Source organism: Anomaloglossus baeobatrachus, chromosome 1 (assembly GCF_048569485.1).
Source record: "Anomaloglossus baeobatrachus isolate aAnoBae1 chromosome 1, aAnoBae1.hap1, whole genome shotgun sequence".
NCBI classification, from domain to species: Eukaryota; Metazoa; Chordata; class Amphibia; order Anura; family Aromobatidae; genus Anomaloglossus; species Anomaloglossus baeobatrachus.
Window position 1 is genome coordinate 666,414,825 of NC_134353.1, and position 15,858 is coordinate 666,430,682.

Here is a 15,858-nt window from a genome sequence, read left to right on the forward strand (position 1 = left end):
TTCTGGACTGGACATGAGCACTGCTTAAAAAACAGATCTGATAACAGATGACATAACAAATGACCATCTGTTAATCTGTTTTCCAAAGATTTCAATCTTTAAAAAAAAAAAACCAAAAAAAAAACCCAAATCATTCGGTTAGGATTTGTTTATTTTTTTGTTTGGGGAACTACTGACATTTTTGGACATTTCCATCAAATGAGTTGATCACATACTGGACCGTTTTATTTACATTTTTGTCAGCCCAAAATGGAAACAAGTGGACATGTGAACAGAGCCTAACAAGGGACCCCAAAGTGACCACAGTATAACGATCTTACCATTCTGGATTCAGGAGGCTTTACTCTAAACTAAAGATGTACTGAATATATACCCTTACCGTCACTGACACTGAAGGGTACAGAACAGAGAAGAATGTAAAGATTTGTCAATAGTACCTGGCAATCTCACACTTGTTCACATCCAGCCCTCGCTTTGGCATATACCCCATTCCTCTCTGCGGTTCTTTGCTGCTGAAGGTGTTGAGGTAGTGAACATAAGGCGATTCATCTGTAATCTCAAAATACCGAATACTGCTGTCGCCCTGTAGGGGAAAAGTGGGCCAGGTTAAAACATGCCATGGACAAAGAGTATGGAGACACGCAGGTCCTTGTCCAGACAGGTATCTGAACTGAAGAGAGAACAATTACATTTTTTGGACTTCCTTGCTATGCAATAGTAAAAGACAGAGGAAAATAGTGTGGCCTTAATAATGGATAAATTAGAAAACCTTTGCACATTAAGCACTGCTGCGCCATTTACAGACCTCATGACTCATTTGTTTAGCAGTATCAGATCATGGAGATATTTTGGTCTTCCGTTTTGATGATTTTGCTATTATGTACATGCTGACAGGCATATATGGCATGTGGAAACTCTGCACATCTTGAAGCTGTATTTTTTACAATGTGCAGTGTCTGTCTCGGGCTTTGCTAAGGTCAGGAAACCGGAATTTTCAGAACTTTTTCCCAAAACCTTTGCACTTTGATACAATACTGAATAAAGGTACAGTGCCTAAAGTGCTGGATAGCAGATAGCACAAGTACCAGAACATTTTGGTATTATTTTAAAGGCTTGCTCCACTACTTTTATACTGATGCCCTTTTCTATATACAGTGTGTCCACCCATATCCTGTCCTCTGCCATTAACATGAGAAAGGCGGCAGCTATAGGCATAGAAGTGGTGTCTAGGTATAGTAAAGTAACTATAAATGCAAACAGTTGCACACTGAAAAAAGCCAAAAATTTACCAGGGAAAATATGGCACTGCATTACTGCAAAAGAGATATTTAGTTTATGTATTGGCCAATGCATGTAAGCCCGGAAACCAACAGCAAGGTATATCTCTGTAATCCGGGAACCTAACTTAAAGGGAACCAATCATCAGGATTTTCGTGTATAAGCTGCAGCCAGTGCAGTGCTGGCACTATCATGCACATTGTGTACATACCATTGGGGTGCAGCTCGGGTGTTTAGTCAGTGAAATTCATCTTTATAAAGTTTGAAATTTTGTGCACTTTTTGATTGACGTGTGCACCTCTCTGTTAATGTCCGGGCGGGTTATGCAGGAGTTCCCCGCCCACCCGCCAGCCTGTTCCTCCCTCTCTCCTGATGTCCGGGCGGGTTATGCACGTGTTCCCCGCCCCCCCCCCCCCGCGCCGCCTGTTCCTCCCTCCCTCTGGCTGTATGTAAATATCTAATCTTCAGAAACATGGCGCCGGAGTGGGCCTCTGCGCATAGCGCTTATCTCCGGCGCCATGTTTCTGAAGCCCGCATTACAGCTTGGTGTCTGCAGACTGCAGAACAGCTGATCGGAGGACGCGATCAGCTGTAGCTATGATGACGTGCCGCCTCAGGACACTGGGCCAGGACAGCAGCCTGCCAGCGACATCGGGGGTCAGGTGAGGTAAGTTCACAATGGACTCACATGACCCGTGACGGCAGTGCTGCGAGACCCGGTCACGGTAGTGATATCGCGTCCTCCGATCAGCTGTTCTGCAGTCTGCAGACACCAAGCTGTGTAATGCGGGCTTCAGAAACATGGCGCCGGAGATAAGCGCTATGCGCAGAGGCCCACTCCGGCGCCATGTTTCTGAAGATTAGATATTTACATACAGCCGGAGGGAGGGAGGAACAGGCGGCGCGGGGGGCGGGGAACACGTGCATAACCCGCCCGGACATCAGGAGAGAGGGAGGAACAGGCTGGTGGGGGGCGGGGAACTCCTGCATAACCCGCCCGGACATTAACAGAGAGGTGCACACATCAATCAAAAAGTGCACGAAATTTCAAACTTTATAAAGTTGGATTTCACTGCCTAAACACCCGAGCTGCCCCCTGATGGTATGTACAGCCTGTGCATGATAGTGCCAGCACTGCACTGGCTGCAGCTTATACACGAAAATCCTGATGATTGGTTCCCTTTAAATGCCACTATCTAGGTTAAAAACATCCTTATCTGGGCAAAATGCCACTATTTGGACTACAAACCTCCATGTATGGGCTGCTAGGCTCCTGCTACAATGGTTATGAACACAGCCAGGTCTTAGGGCGGAGTGCTCAGTCAGAAAAAGACTCACTAGGAATATCAAAAAACTGACCCGCACATCCAACAAATGTGAACAGGTGCTAACTGAAAAAACATAGTAACTATAAATGCAAACAGTTGCACACTGAAAAAAGCCAAAAATTTACCAGGGAAAATATGGCACTGCATTACTGCAAAAGAGATATTTAGTTTATGTATTGGCCAATGCATGTAAGCCCGGAGACCAACGGCAAGGTATATCTCTATAATCCGGGTTTTTTCAGTTAGCACCTGTTCACATTTGCTGGATGTGCGGGTCAGTTTTTTGATATTTCTAGTGAGTCTTTTTCTGACTGAGTACTCCGCCCTAAGACCTGGCTGTGTTCATAACCATTGTAGCAGGAGCCTAGCAGCCCATACATGGAGGTTTGTAGTGCAAATAGTGGCATTTTGCCCAGATAAGCATGTTTTTAACCTAGATAGTGGCATTTAAGTTAGGTTCCCGGATTACAGAGATATATATTTTTTGATATTTCTAGGTATAATAAAGTATCCATGTGCTACGCAATGAAACCACCTATAGCGCCACCTGGTGGAAAAAAAACGGAGTTAGCATTTTTATCTTGAAAACGGAACGAGATCGAGAAAAAAAGTGAATTAAAAAATTGTATGGCATCATCAATTCAATACAAATCGACACCTTGCATACAGAAATGCTATGATAAGAACGTGTAAAACTCACAAGGCTGTGGACGTGAAGCGATACCTCATGGAGACCTTCCTACAAGCCATTGGGTATGGTGGCTGCATGGAGTGGCCTCCACGTTCACCTGACCTGATCCCATTGGACTTCTTTCTGTGAGGTCACATCAAACAGCAGGTATATGCAACCCCTCCACCAACATTGCAGGACCTACGACGACGTATCACAGATGCTTGTCACCTACCATATTGCACAACGTGCTGCAAGATACAGTATGCTGTCCAGAGTCCAGATGTGCATTGCAGCTGACAGTGGCCACTTTGAGTATCAAAGTTAAATGAGCGCCATATGCGTGACCAGCATTCAATGGTTTGGGGTTTTTTTTTGGGGGGGGGGGGGGGGGGGAATGGGTTTCATATAATAGCATTTCTGTATGCAAAGTGACGATTTGTATTGAATTGATGATGCCCTAAAATTTTAAGATTCACTTTTTCTCTATCTGGTTCCGTTTGAGATAAAAATGCTAACTCCGTTGTTTTCCACCAGGTGGCGCTATAGGTGGTTTCATTGCGTAGCGCATGGCTACTTTACTATACCTAGACACCACTTCTATTCCTATAGCTGCCGCTGTTCTCAAGTTAATGGCGGTGGACAGGATATGGGTGGACACAATGTATAAAGATCAGATCACAGGTCTGACACAAGGCACCAGCACTGATTCAGCTAGTCTGAGCAGGCCTAATGTTAGCAGCTGCGGAGCTAACAGTACAGCTCAGTCCACAGTGTAGTGTCAGTGTTCCAGTATTGCACATCTGTCCACAATCAAGTGAAGCTGTTCCTGTCCGTGGCCACTGCACAGCTAATGGAGCGATGTTGAGCTCCAACAACCGCTAACATCAATGCTCGAGTTCACCAATGACTTACATTACACTCTGTAAACGAGACTGAGCATCAAAATGCTCATTACGTTTACCGAGCTGTTTGATCATCACTACTCCTTCAGGAGTCAAAACATGCAGCTGTGCACTGGATGGGACAATTGCTTAAGCAACAGTCCAACCTCATGCACTATGACACCTGCCAGGCAATGGGCAGCTGCGCAGAAACTGTCTTGTTCAGTTTAGCAGTGCGTCTTCAACGTCTGATGCAGGGAAAAAAATAGGGATTGCACAACCACTTTATTACACAGTCTGAAAAAGCCATGTTTTCAGCTAACAAACTTACTGCAAAATAAAAGAGACATGGTACGTCATCTTCTGTTAGGCACAAAGTACAAAAAAAAAAGTACATAAAAATACACATGTTTTTAACAGCTGACATGTGTGCCTGCTAGCCGCGGGTGGAATCGCTTCCACCCGCGGCCATTAACCCCTTAAATCTTGCTGTTAAAGTCTGGCAGCAAGATCTAAATGCACGCGGCCATGTTTTTTACTTACCGCCGCCCCCACCGGAAGTCACGTGCATGATCACGTGACTATCAGTGGTTGTCATCGTAGCACAGGGTCATGTGATGACGCCTGCAGCTACGAAGTTTCACTTTCGTTTTTCCTCGGCTGGGAGCAGAGGGAAAAAGAAAGTGACTATTTCTGCTGTTTACAGCTGTATAGTTGTGATCAGCAGATAGCCCCCTAGGGGGACTAGTAAAATAAAAAAGTAAAAAAAAAAGTTAAAAATAAAAAAAAAACAAAAAACCTAAAAAGTTCAAATCACCCCCCTTTCCCCCCCATTGAAAATTAAAGGGTTAAAAAAATAAATATACACATATTTGGTATCGCCGCGTTCAGAAATGCCCGAACTATCAAAATATAAAATCAATTAATCTGATTGGTAAACGGCGTAGTGGCAAAAAAATTCCAAACGCCAAAATTACATTTTTTGGCCGCCGCAAGTTTTACACAAAATGCAATAACAGGCGATCAAAACGTAGCATCTGCGCAAAAATGGTACCATTAGAAAAGTCAGCTCGAGACGCAAAAAATAAGCAGTCACTGAGCCATAGATCCCAAAAAATAAGAACGCTACGTGTTTCGGAAAATGGCGCAAAACGTGCGCCAATTTTATTGGACGAACGTGTGAATTTTTTTAACCCCTTAGATACAAGTAAACCTATACATGTTTGGTGTCTACAAACTCGCACCGACCTCAGGCATCATACCCCCACATCAGTTTTACCATATAGTGAACACCGTGAATAAAACATCCCAAAAACTATTGTGCTATCACACTTTTTTTGCAATTTTTCCGCATTTGGAATTTTTTTGCTGTTTTTCAGTACACCATATGGTAAAACTTATGGTTTCATTTAAAAGTACAACTTGTCCCGCAAAAAACAAGCCCTCATATGGCAAGATTGACGGAAAAATAAAAAAAAAGTTACGGCTCTCGGAAGAAGGGGAGCAAAAAACAAAAACGGAAAGTGCCCCGGGGCTGAATGGGTTAAATCAGTGCCATACCAATAATTCCTCTCCGTCATTATCAGGATAAGTGGGGTCCTAGAGATCAGACCCCCACCGATCATAAAAAGATGGCACAGTGTTGAGCGAGTAGTTAACTATTCGTACTCGCTGTGCTGTTAGCGAGTACGGTCCTCTACTCGCATATTCGTTACGAGTAGTGGGCACAATGCAAGTCAATGGGAAAAACTCGCTAAGTAACGAGTAACCCGAAAGCTGTACTTTTCAAGTTACTCGCTACTTAGCGAGTATTTCCCATTGACTTTCATTGCACCCGCTACTCGTAACGAAAATGCGAGTAGCGGACTGTACTCGCTAAAAGCACAGCGAGTACGAATAGTTAACTACTCGCTGAACACTAGTGGCACATCATAGGAAAGAATTAGATGTTTCACAAACAGGTGGTTAAGTACAGGCATTAGGAATGCAGTTACCCTGCAGTATAGAAAATGCTCTGCAAAAGCGAGGGCAGACAACTTTCATAAAGGGAATCTATCATATTTGTTACCCCATCTGAGAGCAGCACGATGGAGGGGAAGAGAACCTGATACCAGCAATGATCCACTTACTGCACTTTGAGTTTCAATGAAATCATTTTTATCTGCTGCAAATCTACTAGTGCTCTATATAACCACCCCCGCACCACTGATTAGCGGCTTTCTGTGTACACTGTGCAGAAGTGAAAAAAAAATTGCAAATCAGTGGTGGGGGAGCAGCTATATAGTGTTTATGAATATGGAGGCCCAAATGACAGTAGGTTTACTTGATTTGATCAAAACTACAGCTAGCAGCCCAGTAACTGACATTGCTAGAATCAGGGTCTCTGTCTCTATATTGTCCTGGTTTCAGATGGCACTGGTAAAGCAGTAAATGCACCCTTTATACATGTATAAACGGGTGACTATGTAGTGGCTCTTCGGTCTGGTTCAGATCACGAACTCTCTCCATAGACTTTAAAGCTCAGCTGAACAATCTTACCTTGCCACACAAGTAAATAATGCTCGTGTCCGGGTCATAAAATGGTAGTAGGACTCCATTGCTTGTATCCATTTCGTGTAGTGCAATAGGCTCATCCATACTTTTCTGCATATAAAGAACATTTGATTTTTTACACAAAAACCACAAACTCACATTTAAAAAGTTTAGTTTTACAAGCAAAGCACCGTTACTATCAAAACACACCTAATTATTTCATAAACACAAAACAGTGACATTTTTGCATGTGCATTGTCATCATTAGTAAATGTTACAGCGGAGCCATCGAGAAGGGTAAATCACATGAGCGTGAACCATGCTCGCTCTCCTACCACCTCTATGTGGCCTTCTCTCATGCACAAAACATATGTCTGACAACCTACCTCCAAACACTGTCATTTTGCACTGTGCAAACACTACCTGCCAGTAAAGCATGATTTCATATTCAATATTTCCATAAGATTTTAGTAAAATTTACAGAGCACATAATTACCAATATCACAATTCAGAACACTGTGCGGTATATCAAAATTGGGGCAAGTGAAGTTGCCAATAGCAACAAATCGGATTAAAGGGCCATCCCACAAACAAAATACATATTAATCAACAGCTCTTGGAATAATCAGTTGTTACACAATTGAATGTGTTAAAAAAAAAAAATTGTTCCTGTGCTGAGATCTTATCAATTTGTCCCTGCTATGTGCTGTGTAATGGCTGTGTCTGACCATACAGGGATATGGTCTGATCACACCACAACTCCTGGGCCGGGGACGACACAAGACAATACTGACGTTACTGTACGGAATCAAAGCAGATTCTGTGAGATTAAATATTTGCCCAATTTGAAACTGTCTCTAAACGTAGCGATTGTTAACCCTATAGATGCCGCTGTTAATCTCTTACACCGCCATTTAAATGGACACATAATGGTGCTCATGCACATCAGCAGTCATCGGCCCCTAGTAATGTGATCGTGGGGTAGCAAGAAGTTACCCTGGCAGCTAGGGGACCCCTAAAAGCCACGCTCGCTGCCATCTTGGTAATCCTATAAAGCTCAGGCACAGGCTCTTGTGTCTGTTAAAGTACAGTCAAAATATAACATTAACCCTAATGGTAAATACTGGGGGAAAAAAAAAAGATTTTTTTTTAGCCACTTTGACACTAAAAATGTCATAAAAAGTCATCAAAAATGTATGTATTTCCAAATGAAGAACAAAAAAAAAAGGTCAGCGCACCATGCAAAGAAAAAAACAAAAAAACAAGACTTCATACTGCTCCACCAAATAAATAAAAATATTAAAAGGTCTTGGAAAGAAGGGAATTTTGTTTACTTACCGTAAATTCCTTTTCTTCTAGCTCCAATTGGGAGACCCAGACAATTGGGTGTATAGCTATTGCCTCCGGAGGCCACACAAAGTATTACACTTAAAAGTGTAAGGCCCCTCCCCTTCTGGCTATACACCCCCAGTGGGATCACTGACTCACCAGTTTTAGTGCCAAAGCAAGAAGGAGGAAAGCCAATAACTGGTTTAAAGACCAATTCAATCCGAGGAAACATCGGAGAACTGAACCATACCACATGAACAACATGTGTACCCGAAAAAACAGAAAAACCCCGAGAAAACAGGGCGGGTGCTGGGTCTCCCAATTGGAGCTAGAAGAAAAGGAATTTACGGTAAGTAAACAAAATTCCCTTCTTCTTTGTCGCTCCATTGGGAGACCCAGACAATTGGGATGTCCAAAAGCAATCCCTGGGTGGGTAAAAGAATACCTCATGATAGGGCCGTCAAACGGCCCTCTCCTACAGGTGGCCAACCGCCGCCTGAATGACTTATCTACCTAGGCTGGCGTCTGCCGAAGCGTAGGTATGCATCTGATAATGCTTGGTAAAAGTAAGTAGACTCGACCAGGTGGGTGCCTGACACACCTGCTGAGCCGTAGCCTGGTGCCGTAATGCCCAGGATGCACCCACGGCTCTGGTAGAATGGGGCTTCGGCCTTGAGAGAACCAGAAGCCCAGTAGAACTGTAGGTTTCAAGAATTGGTTCCTCGAGCCCCCATGTCCCTGATGTACTCCGCTCCATCCAGCATCTTCTCCAGGGGCTGTAGATGGAGCACGGTCTCAGTGCCTGGAGACCGGTAAATCCCACTTCACCCAGAGCCCTGTAAAAAGGGATGGGGAAGGAATCAGCATGTGGGCTCCTGCCGCCGTACCCGCAATGGGTACCTCAACCTTACAAACACCTCCGACATACAGTGGGGTGAGAAGGGAGCATGCTGGGGACACTATATGTGTCCTCTTTTCTTCCATCCGACATAGTCAGCAGCTGCTGCTGACTAAAAAGTGGAGCTATGCGTGGATGTGTTGCCTCCTTCGCACAAAGCACAAAACTGGTGAGTCAGTGATCCCACTGGGGGTGTATAGCCAGAAGGGGAGGGGCCTTACACTTTTAAGTGTAATACTTTGTGTGGCCTCCGGAGGCAATAGCTATACACCCAATTGTCTGGGTCTCCCAATGGAGCGACAAAGAAAATGGTGGCACAAAGCCATAATTTTTCTTAAAAAAAATCATAATTTTGTAATCACTTAAATGTAAAAAATAACTAATATACCATATTTTTCGGACTATAAGACACACCCTGGTTTTAGTGGAGAATAGGAAAATAAAATTTTAAGCAAAAAATGTGGTCATGACACTTATGGGGCGAGGATCTGGTGCTGACACTATAATGGGGGTAATGTCCCCAAATTCTCTAACTAAGGTACCCCACCCTGGTAATGATCCTCCTGCCTTGTATATGCCCCCCATCCAGCTATATACCCCCATCCTGCTATATGGCCTGTATCCTGTGGCACAGAAAAAAAACCCAAACATATATACTCACCTTTCCTCACTCCAGCAGCATCGCTCGTCTTCCTGTTAGCAGCGCCGCTGACCTATGTGGAGCCGGTCCTTGCAGCATCGCGATGTCCTCCTGTGTGCCTGCACGCTGATGTGTGTGGAGAGCGGTGCGCACAGCAATGACGTCATCCCTGTGCTCACCGCTCCTACACAGATCAGCTGGCTCGCAGACAGGAGGACATCACGATGCTGCAGGGAACGGTGAATATACCGTACTTATTTACTGCCCCCCGCACTGATAATGATGTGCGATGGGCAGTGAATATAGCCGCACATGATCACTGCAGGCTGTAATTGTTGCCAAGGGTGATCACGCGTGCCGGCTGCCCATTATCCCGCCCACCTGTTAAATGAGGGGGCTCACGTGGTCACGGAAGGCGCTACTACAGCCTGCTGGTGCCGCCGATGACCCGCTCCACTGCAGCACTTATTCCCCGCAGCCATGACCTACTTCACACTATAAGGCTACATGCGCACACTGCTTTTTTTTTTGCTGCGTTTTTGGCTGCAGTTTTGTTGTCAGAACTTTGACATTTGACTTCCCAGCAAAGTCTATGAGAAGTCAGATTTTCTATGCGCACATTGCAGTTTGTCAGCGTTTTGTCAAAAGTTTGTGACAAAAAAAATGCATCATGTTCATTCTTCCTGCGGTTTTGTCAACATTTGTCACAAAAACGCAGGTTGTGAAAAACGCACCAAAAACGCACCTACAATTACAAGCATTTTTTGTGACATTTCCAGGCTCTCTCTGACAAGGTGCAGTTTTGGATGCATTTTGCCTGCAGTTTTGGCTGCAGTTTGTGAACACAAAAAGATGCAGCGTGCGCATGTAGCCTTAGGCGTGCGCATGTAGCCTTAGTCTAGGAATCTCGACACAGAAATAGCCAGATATCCCTCCGGGAAGGACCTAGCCAAGGAGTGGCTCTTTTTAGGAGACACCATAACCACCATATTAAGTGGCCCTGTTAGTCAATATCCAACTCTTTGACGAGTTTAAAGATATGACAGGGGAAATACCAAGGCCAGGTATCCATCCACAGACAGCTGTTTCGGGGTGTTGCCCCTCATCAGTGTGGAGTAGGATTCTGGCTAGGTGGGAGCAATGCCTAGTAGACCAGCAAGACAAAACAATCACTGATCTCGGGGATACCAGCCAGAAAAACACTGCCGGCAGCCAGCAACGGCGCCCAACACAGTGCAATCCTAGGTGCATTGCCCCCTGGGAAGTGTGCAAATCAAAAAAGGTCCGTGGAGCCACTGTTAGGAGTCTCGACACAGAAATAGCCAGATATCCCTCCGGAGGGATATCTGGCTATTTGTGTCGAGGCTCCTAACAGAGGCTTCACAGACTTTTTTTGATTTGCACTGTGCTTTTTTTTTTCTTCAACTTTTTATTTTGAAAAGATTTTTTCAACATGTTTTACAACAAAAGAAACAAAACAAGCATAAAAGTATTAGACACATTTCCCAAGTATGCATTCAAATACAGTGTATAATAGACTTATCAGAAGGCAGGTGAAAGGTGAGTGGATTCTGCACTGTGCTTTTAGACCCTCTGTAAACGGACATGCGACACAGCTCTCCGAGCATGTCAATATTGTGGGGAAGAAAGTGCTCTGCTGCTGCATCAGTAATGATCAATGCGTTCTCCCACCCAGGTCACTAGCATCTCCATAAGAGAAAACACGCTGCGTCCAGAACAATGACACTACGGATCGTGTGCATGTACCCTCACACAATGTACAATGAATGCTGTAAAAATAAAACATAAAAAGCAATGGACGTTTTATTTTTTTTAGGAATTTCTCTTTTTTTAGCATACTGCATGGGAAAATGAATGGTGTAGTTGTGAATGACATCTTGTCCTGTTATAAAAACAAGATGTTTTATATAAAAAAAATGACTTGGCAGAAGAGGAAAAAAACAGCCACAAAAATGAAAATTGTACTTGTCCTTAAAGTTTCTGATTGCAAATGTCAGTTACTGAAGGATTCTTTACATCTACAGCAGACATGAGTATCAGCAAACATTGGTGTATTACAAGACCAGTAAAGCAACACGAAGTACTAAAAGCTAATAATAGAAGAAACATTAAGCGTATTACTTTGCCCACAACTGCTGTATTCATGTAAAAGCGACCTGACTTCTCAGTAAATATCTGTCAGTGTCAGCACTACAGAGACCTATGTATAACATACCGGATTCCACAATGCTAATTGGCGCTCACTCATACGGCTGAACCCAGTTGTAAAAATGCTGCCGTCAGATAAAAAGATTCCCCTCATGGGCCGAGCTCCTTCGTGTGCTTTATCTTTCTCCTAGAAAATGTGAATGTGGAGAAAAGAAATCCATTATCAAAGAATGAAAAACAAATGTTAACTCTACAAAAATTTAGCACAGTAGCCAAATTGGATACTAGATTTTGGGTATATGGAAAAGTAATAACGGTTTTAGGCTACATTCACACATTACATTTTTGCAGTCATCCATGTCCCCCAAAGTTTTAGGAAAATGAGGTCCCTTTACCCCAATTTGTTACTCCAGTAAGGTGTATATCAGTTTTACAGGTTGCCATCTAAGCTTGTGACTCTCTCCGTTGTAGTATATGGCATTTTAGCTTCTAGGTAGGAAAGCCACATTGACTCATGGCCTTCTCTCTTAAGTGACAACTGTAGGTAAAGGAATAGGTGAATGTTCTATCTATGAGGCATTTCTGGTGTATAATTTTGATATGCTGGAAATGTCTCAGATGATAATAGCTCTCAGTTTTATTGCAGACCTTGGGAGTGATTCAACATGACACTGTGGTCCGCGAACCGCAAAAGCAGAATTATTAGGCAACTTAATAAAAACCAAATATATTCCCATCTCACTTGTTTATTTTCACCAGGTAAACCAATATAACTGCACAAAATAAACATTTCTGACATGCAAAAAAACCCCCAAAAAATTAAGTGACCAATATAGCCACCTTTCTTTATGATGACACTCAAAAGCCTACCATCCATAGATTCTGTCAGTTGCTTGATCTGTTTGATACATTGCGTACAGCAGCCACCACAGCCTCCCAGACACTGTTCCGAGAGGTGTACTGTTTTCCCTCCCTCTAGATCTCACATTTTATGAGGGACCACAGGTGCTCTATGGGGTTCAGATCAGGTGAAGAAGGGGGCAGTCATGTTTTCATCTTTTAGATCTTTACTGGCCAGCCACGCTGTGGAGTAGTTGGATGCATGCGATGGAGCATTGTCGTGCATGAAAATCATGTTTTTCTTGAACAATACCGACTTCTTCCTGTACCACTGCTTGAAGAAGTTGTCTTCCAGAAACTGGCAGTAGGTCTGGGACTTGAGCTTCACTCCATCCGCAACCCGAAAAGGTACCACAAGTTCATCTTTGATGATACCAGCCCATACCAGTAGTCCACCTCCACTCCGACTCAGACGCCAGCAAGGTGGAGCTCTCTGCCCTTTACTGATCCAGCCTCTGGCCCATCAAGGGTCACTCATTTCATCCGTCCATAAAACCTTTGAAAAAATCAGTCTTAAGATATTTCTTGGCCCAGTCTTGACATTTTATCTTATGTTTCTTGTTCAAAGGTGGTCGTTTTTCAGCCTTCCTTACCTTGTCCATGTCCCTGAGTATGACACACCTTGTGCTTTTTGATACTCCAGTAACAATGCAGCTCTGAAATATGGCCAAAGTGGTGGCAAATGGCATCTTGGCAGCTTCACGCTTGATTTTCCTTAATTCATTGGCAGTTATTTTGCACCTTTTTTGTCACACACAGTTCTTGCGAGCCTGTTGGCTATTTGCCATGAAACGCTTGATTGTTCGGTGATCACGCTTCAAAAGTTTGGCAATTTCAAGACTGCTGCATCCCTCTGCAAGACATCTCACATTTTTGGACTTTCCAGAGTCTGTCAAATCTCTCTTCTGACTCATTTTGCCAAAGGAAAGGAAGTTGCCTAATAATTAAGCACACCTTATATATAGGGTGCTGATGTAATTACACCACACCCCTCCTCATTACAGAGATGCACATCACCTGATTTACTTAATTGGTAGTTGGCTCTCAAGCCTATACAGCTTGGTGTAGGACAACATGTATAAAAAGTATTGTGACGACATGGACACTCAGTGCCTAGCATGGGTTAAAGTTTCTTAAAATTCAGCCAGACGTATTGTTCTTCAGTGTGTTAACTCATGTTTGCTAAACTATTGTTTGGGTCCAGACCCTTCGGAGCAATCATTTTAATGTAGTTGTGTATTGCTAATTAATGTAAATTACCTTAGTAGCCATTGTCTAGTCTGTGCATTCCAGACTACATGTAGATATCCTCAGTCTTTCTATCCACATCATTTAAATGAACATTATCCATGCAGCTTGAAATTCATCCAATAAGAGAAGCAACCTTGTACAACCAATGCGATAAGGGCACAGCATATCCTAAGGGAAGGTTATGGCTATAAAAGGGATTTCTTTAAGTCACCGGTGTTTGATGGATGTGCATGATCCAGTCTAAGCTCTTAGGAGCTGGCTAGGGGATCAGATCTTTGGCTCCGACTACAGGATCACTTGGCTACAGGGCTTCAATCTAGGGACTTCGGTTCCGATTGGAGACCATATCCACAGTCTAGGGATTTCGACTCCGGCTGCCAGGATTATATCATCCTACCAGAGACTACTTAAGGAGGAAATCCAGGTTGGGACAATCCAGTCACCTGGCTACAGACTTTGCAGACCTCAGCCAGCTTCCTAAATCAGGCGTTATTCCATTCTCGGTGGGAGCCCGCCGAAAGCGGGGTGCTGCTGGATTGGAGTAAGTAGCCCTGGAAGCTCTGAAGCACGGACATTCAAATCCCTGGTGAGCCAGCGGAAGGGTGAGACTCTGTTGCCTGTTATATTTGTGTGTTTTGCTGGTTATGTGCTATATGCCGTTAATATTTTGGGGATCCAATAAAGTCTTAATATTGTGATTCCCTCACCCTGTGTTGTCTGAGTAGTGTTCCGCCCACGGTTAAGGAGGTCGTGCGTTCTGTTGGGATGAGCCCTGAGCCACACTGTCTTTCTAAAGGCGGCTGGGCCAGCGGACAAGAGCACCCACTGAGCCCCGTATCTCCACAAGTATCATGTGATCAAAATACTCATTTGCCTAACAATTCTGCACACAGTGTATACAATACAGCACATTTCTCCAATGCCTACCCCTCTTACTACATACCGCTACTAATTCCATTTTGCGTGGATCAATAACACGAAGCTTCTTGTCCTTGGAGGTCGTGCAAATGAGGCTTCCGTTTCGATTCCAGCTGGCACTGTAGATCATGTCATAGTGCATATCATCTAGAGAAGCCAGTGCCTCCCCGGTACCCACATTCCATATAATAATGACATTATCACAGCCTGTTAACAAAATAATCCAGTTTAATTTCTCAGAGCTCAGATTCCCTACAATGCTATATACACCCTCACACTGACAATTTTCATAAACAATTTAAGAAGAAGGGAATTTTGTTACTTACCGTAAATTCCTTTTCTTCTAGCTCCTATTGGGAGACCCAGACGATTGGGTGTATAGCTACTGCCTCCGGAGGCCACACAAAGCATTACACTAAAAAGTGTAAGGCCCCTCCCCTTCTGGCTATACACCCCCAGTGGGATCACTGGCTCACCAGTTTTAGTGCAAAAGCAAGAAGGAGGAAAGCCAATAACTGGTTTAAACAAATTCACTCCGAGTAACATCGGAGAACTGAAAAACCGTTCAACATGAACAACATGTGTACCCGAAAAAACCAAAAATCCCGAAGGACAACAGGGCGGGTGCTGGGTCTCCCAATAGGAGCTAGAAGAAAAGGAATTTACGGTAAGTAACAAAATTCCCTTCTTCTTCGGCGCTCCATTGGGAGACCCAGACGATTGGGACGTCCAAAAGCTGTCCCTGGGTGGGTAAAGAAATACCTCATGTTAGAGCTGCGAAGACAGCCCTCCCCTACGGGGAGGCGACTGCTGCCTGCAGGACTCTTCTACCTAGGCTGGCGTCCGCCGAAGCATAGGTATGCACCTGATAATGTTTGGTGAAAGTGTGCAGACTCGACCAGGTAGCTGCCTGGCACACCTGTTGAGCCGTAGCCTGGTGTCGTAATGCCCAGGAAGCACCCACGGCTCTGGTTGAGTGGGCCTTTAGCCCTGAAGGAACCGGAAGCCCAGCAGAACGGTAGGCTTCAAGAATTGGTTCTTTGATCCATCGAGCCAGGGTG

At 44.1% G+C, this 15,858-nt stretch overlaps 1 protein-coding gene across 3 annotated transcripts in view; it reads right to left on the minus strand.

The window, feature by feature from the left end:
• Positions 1 to 15,858, minus strand: part of CORO1C (coronin 1C) — a 123,515-nt gene that overhangs the window by 7,170 nt on the left and 100,487 nt on the right. For all 3 annotated transcript variants that reach the window (XM_075320018.1, XM_075320021.1, XM_075320020.1), the window contains exons 5-8: positions 14,823 to 15,004; positions 11,796 to 11,915; positions 6,699 to 6,803; positions 438 to 583 (exon numbers count right to left, since the gene is read on the minus strand). In XM_075320018.1, the coding sequence (XP_075176133.1) occupies positions 438 to 583; positions 6,699 to 6,803; positions 11,796 to 11,915; positions 14,823 to 15,004 (553 nt within the window). The remainder of the gene's footprint in view (positions 1 to 437; positions 584 to 6,698; positions 6,804 to 11,795; positions 11,916 to 14,822; positions 15,005 to 15,858) is intronic.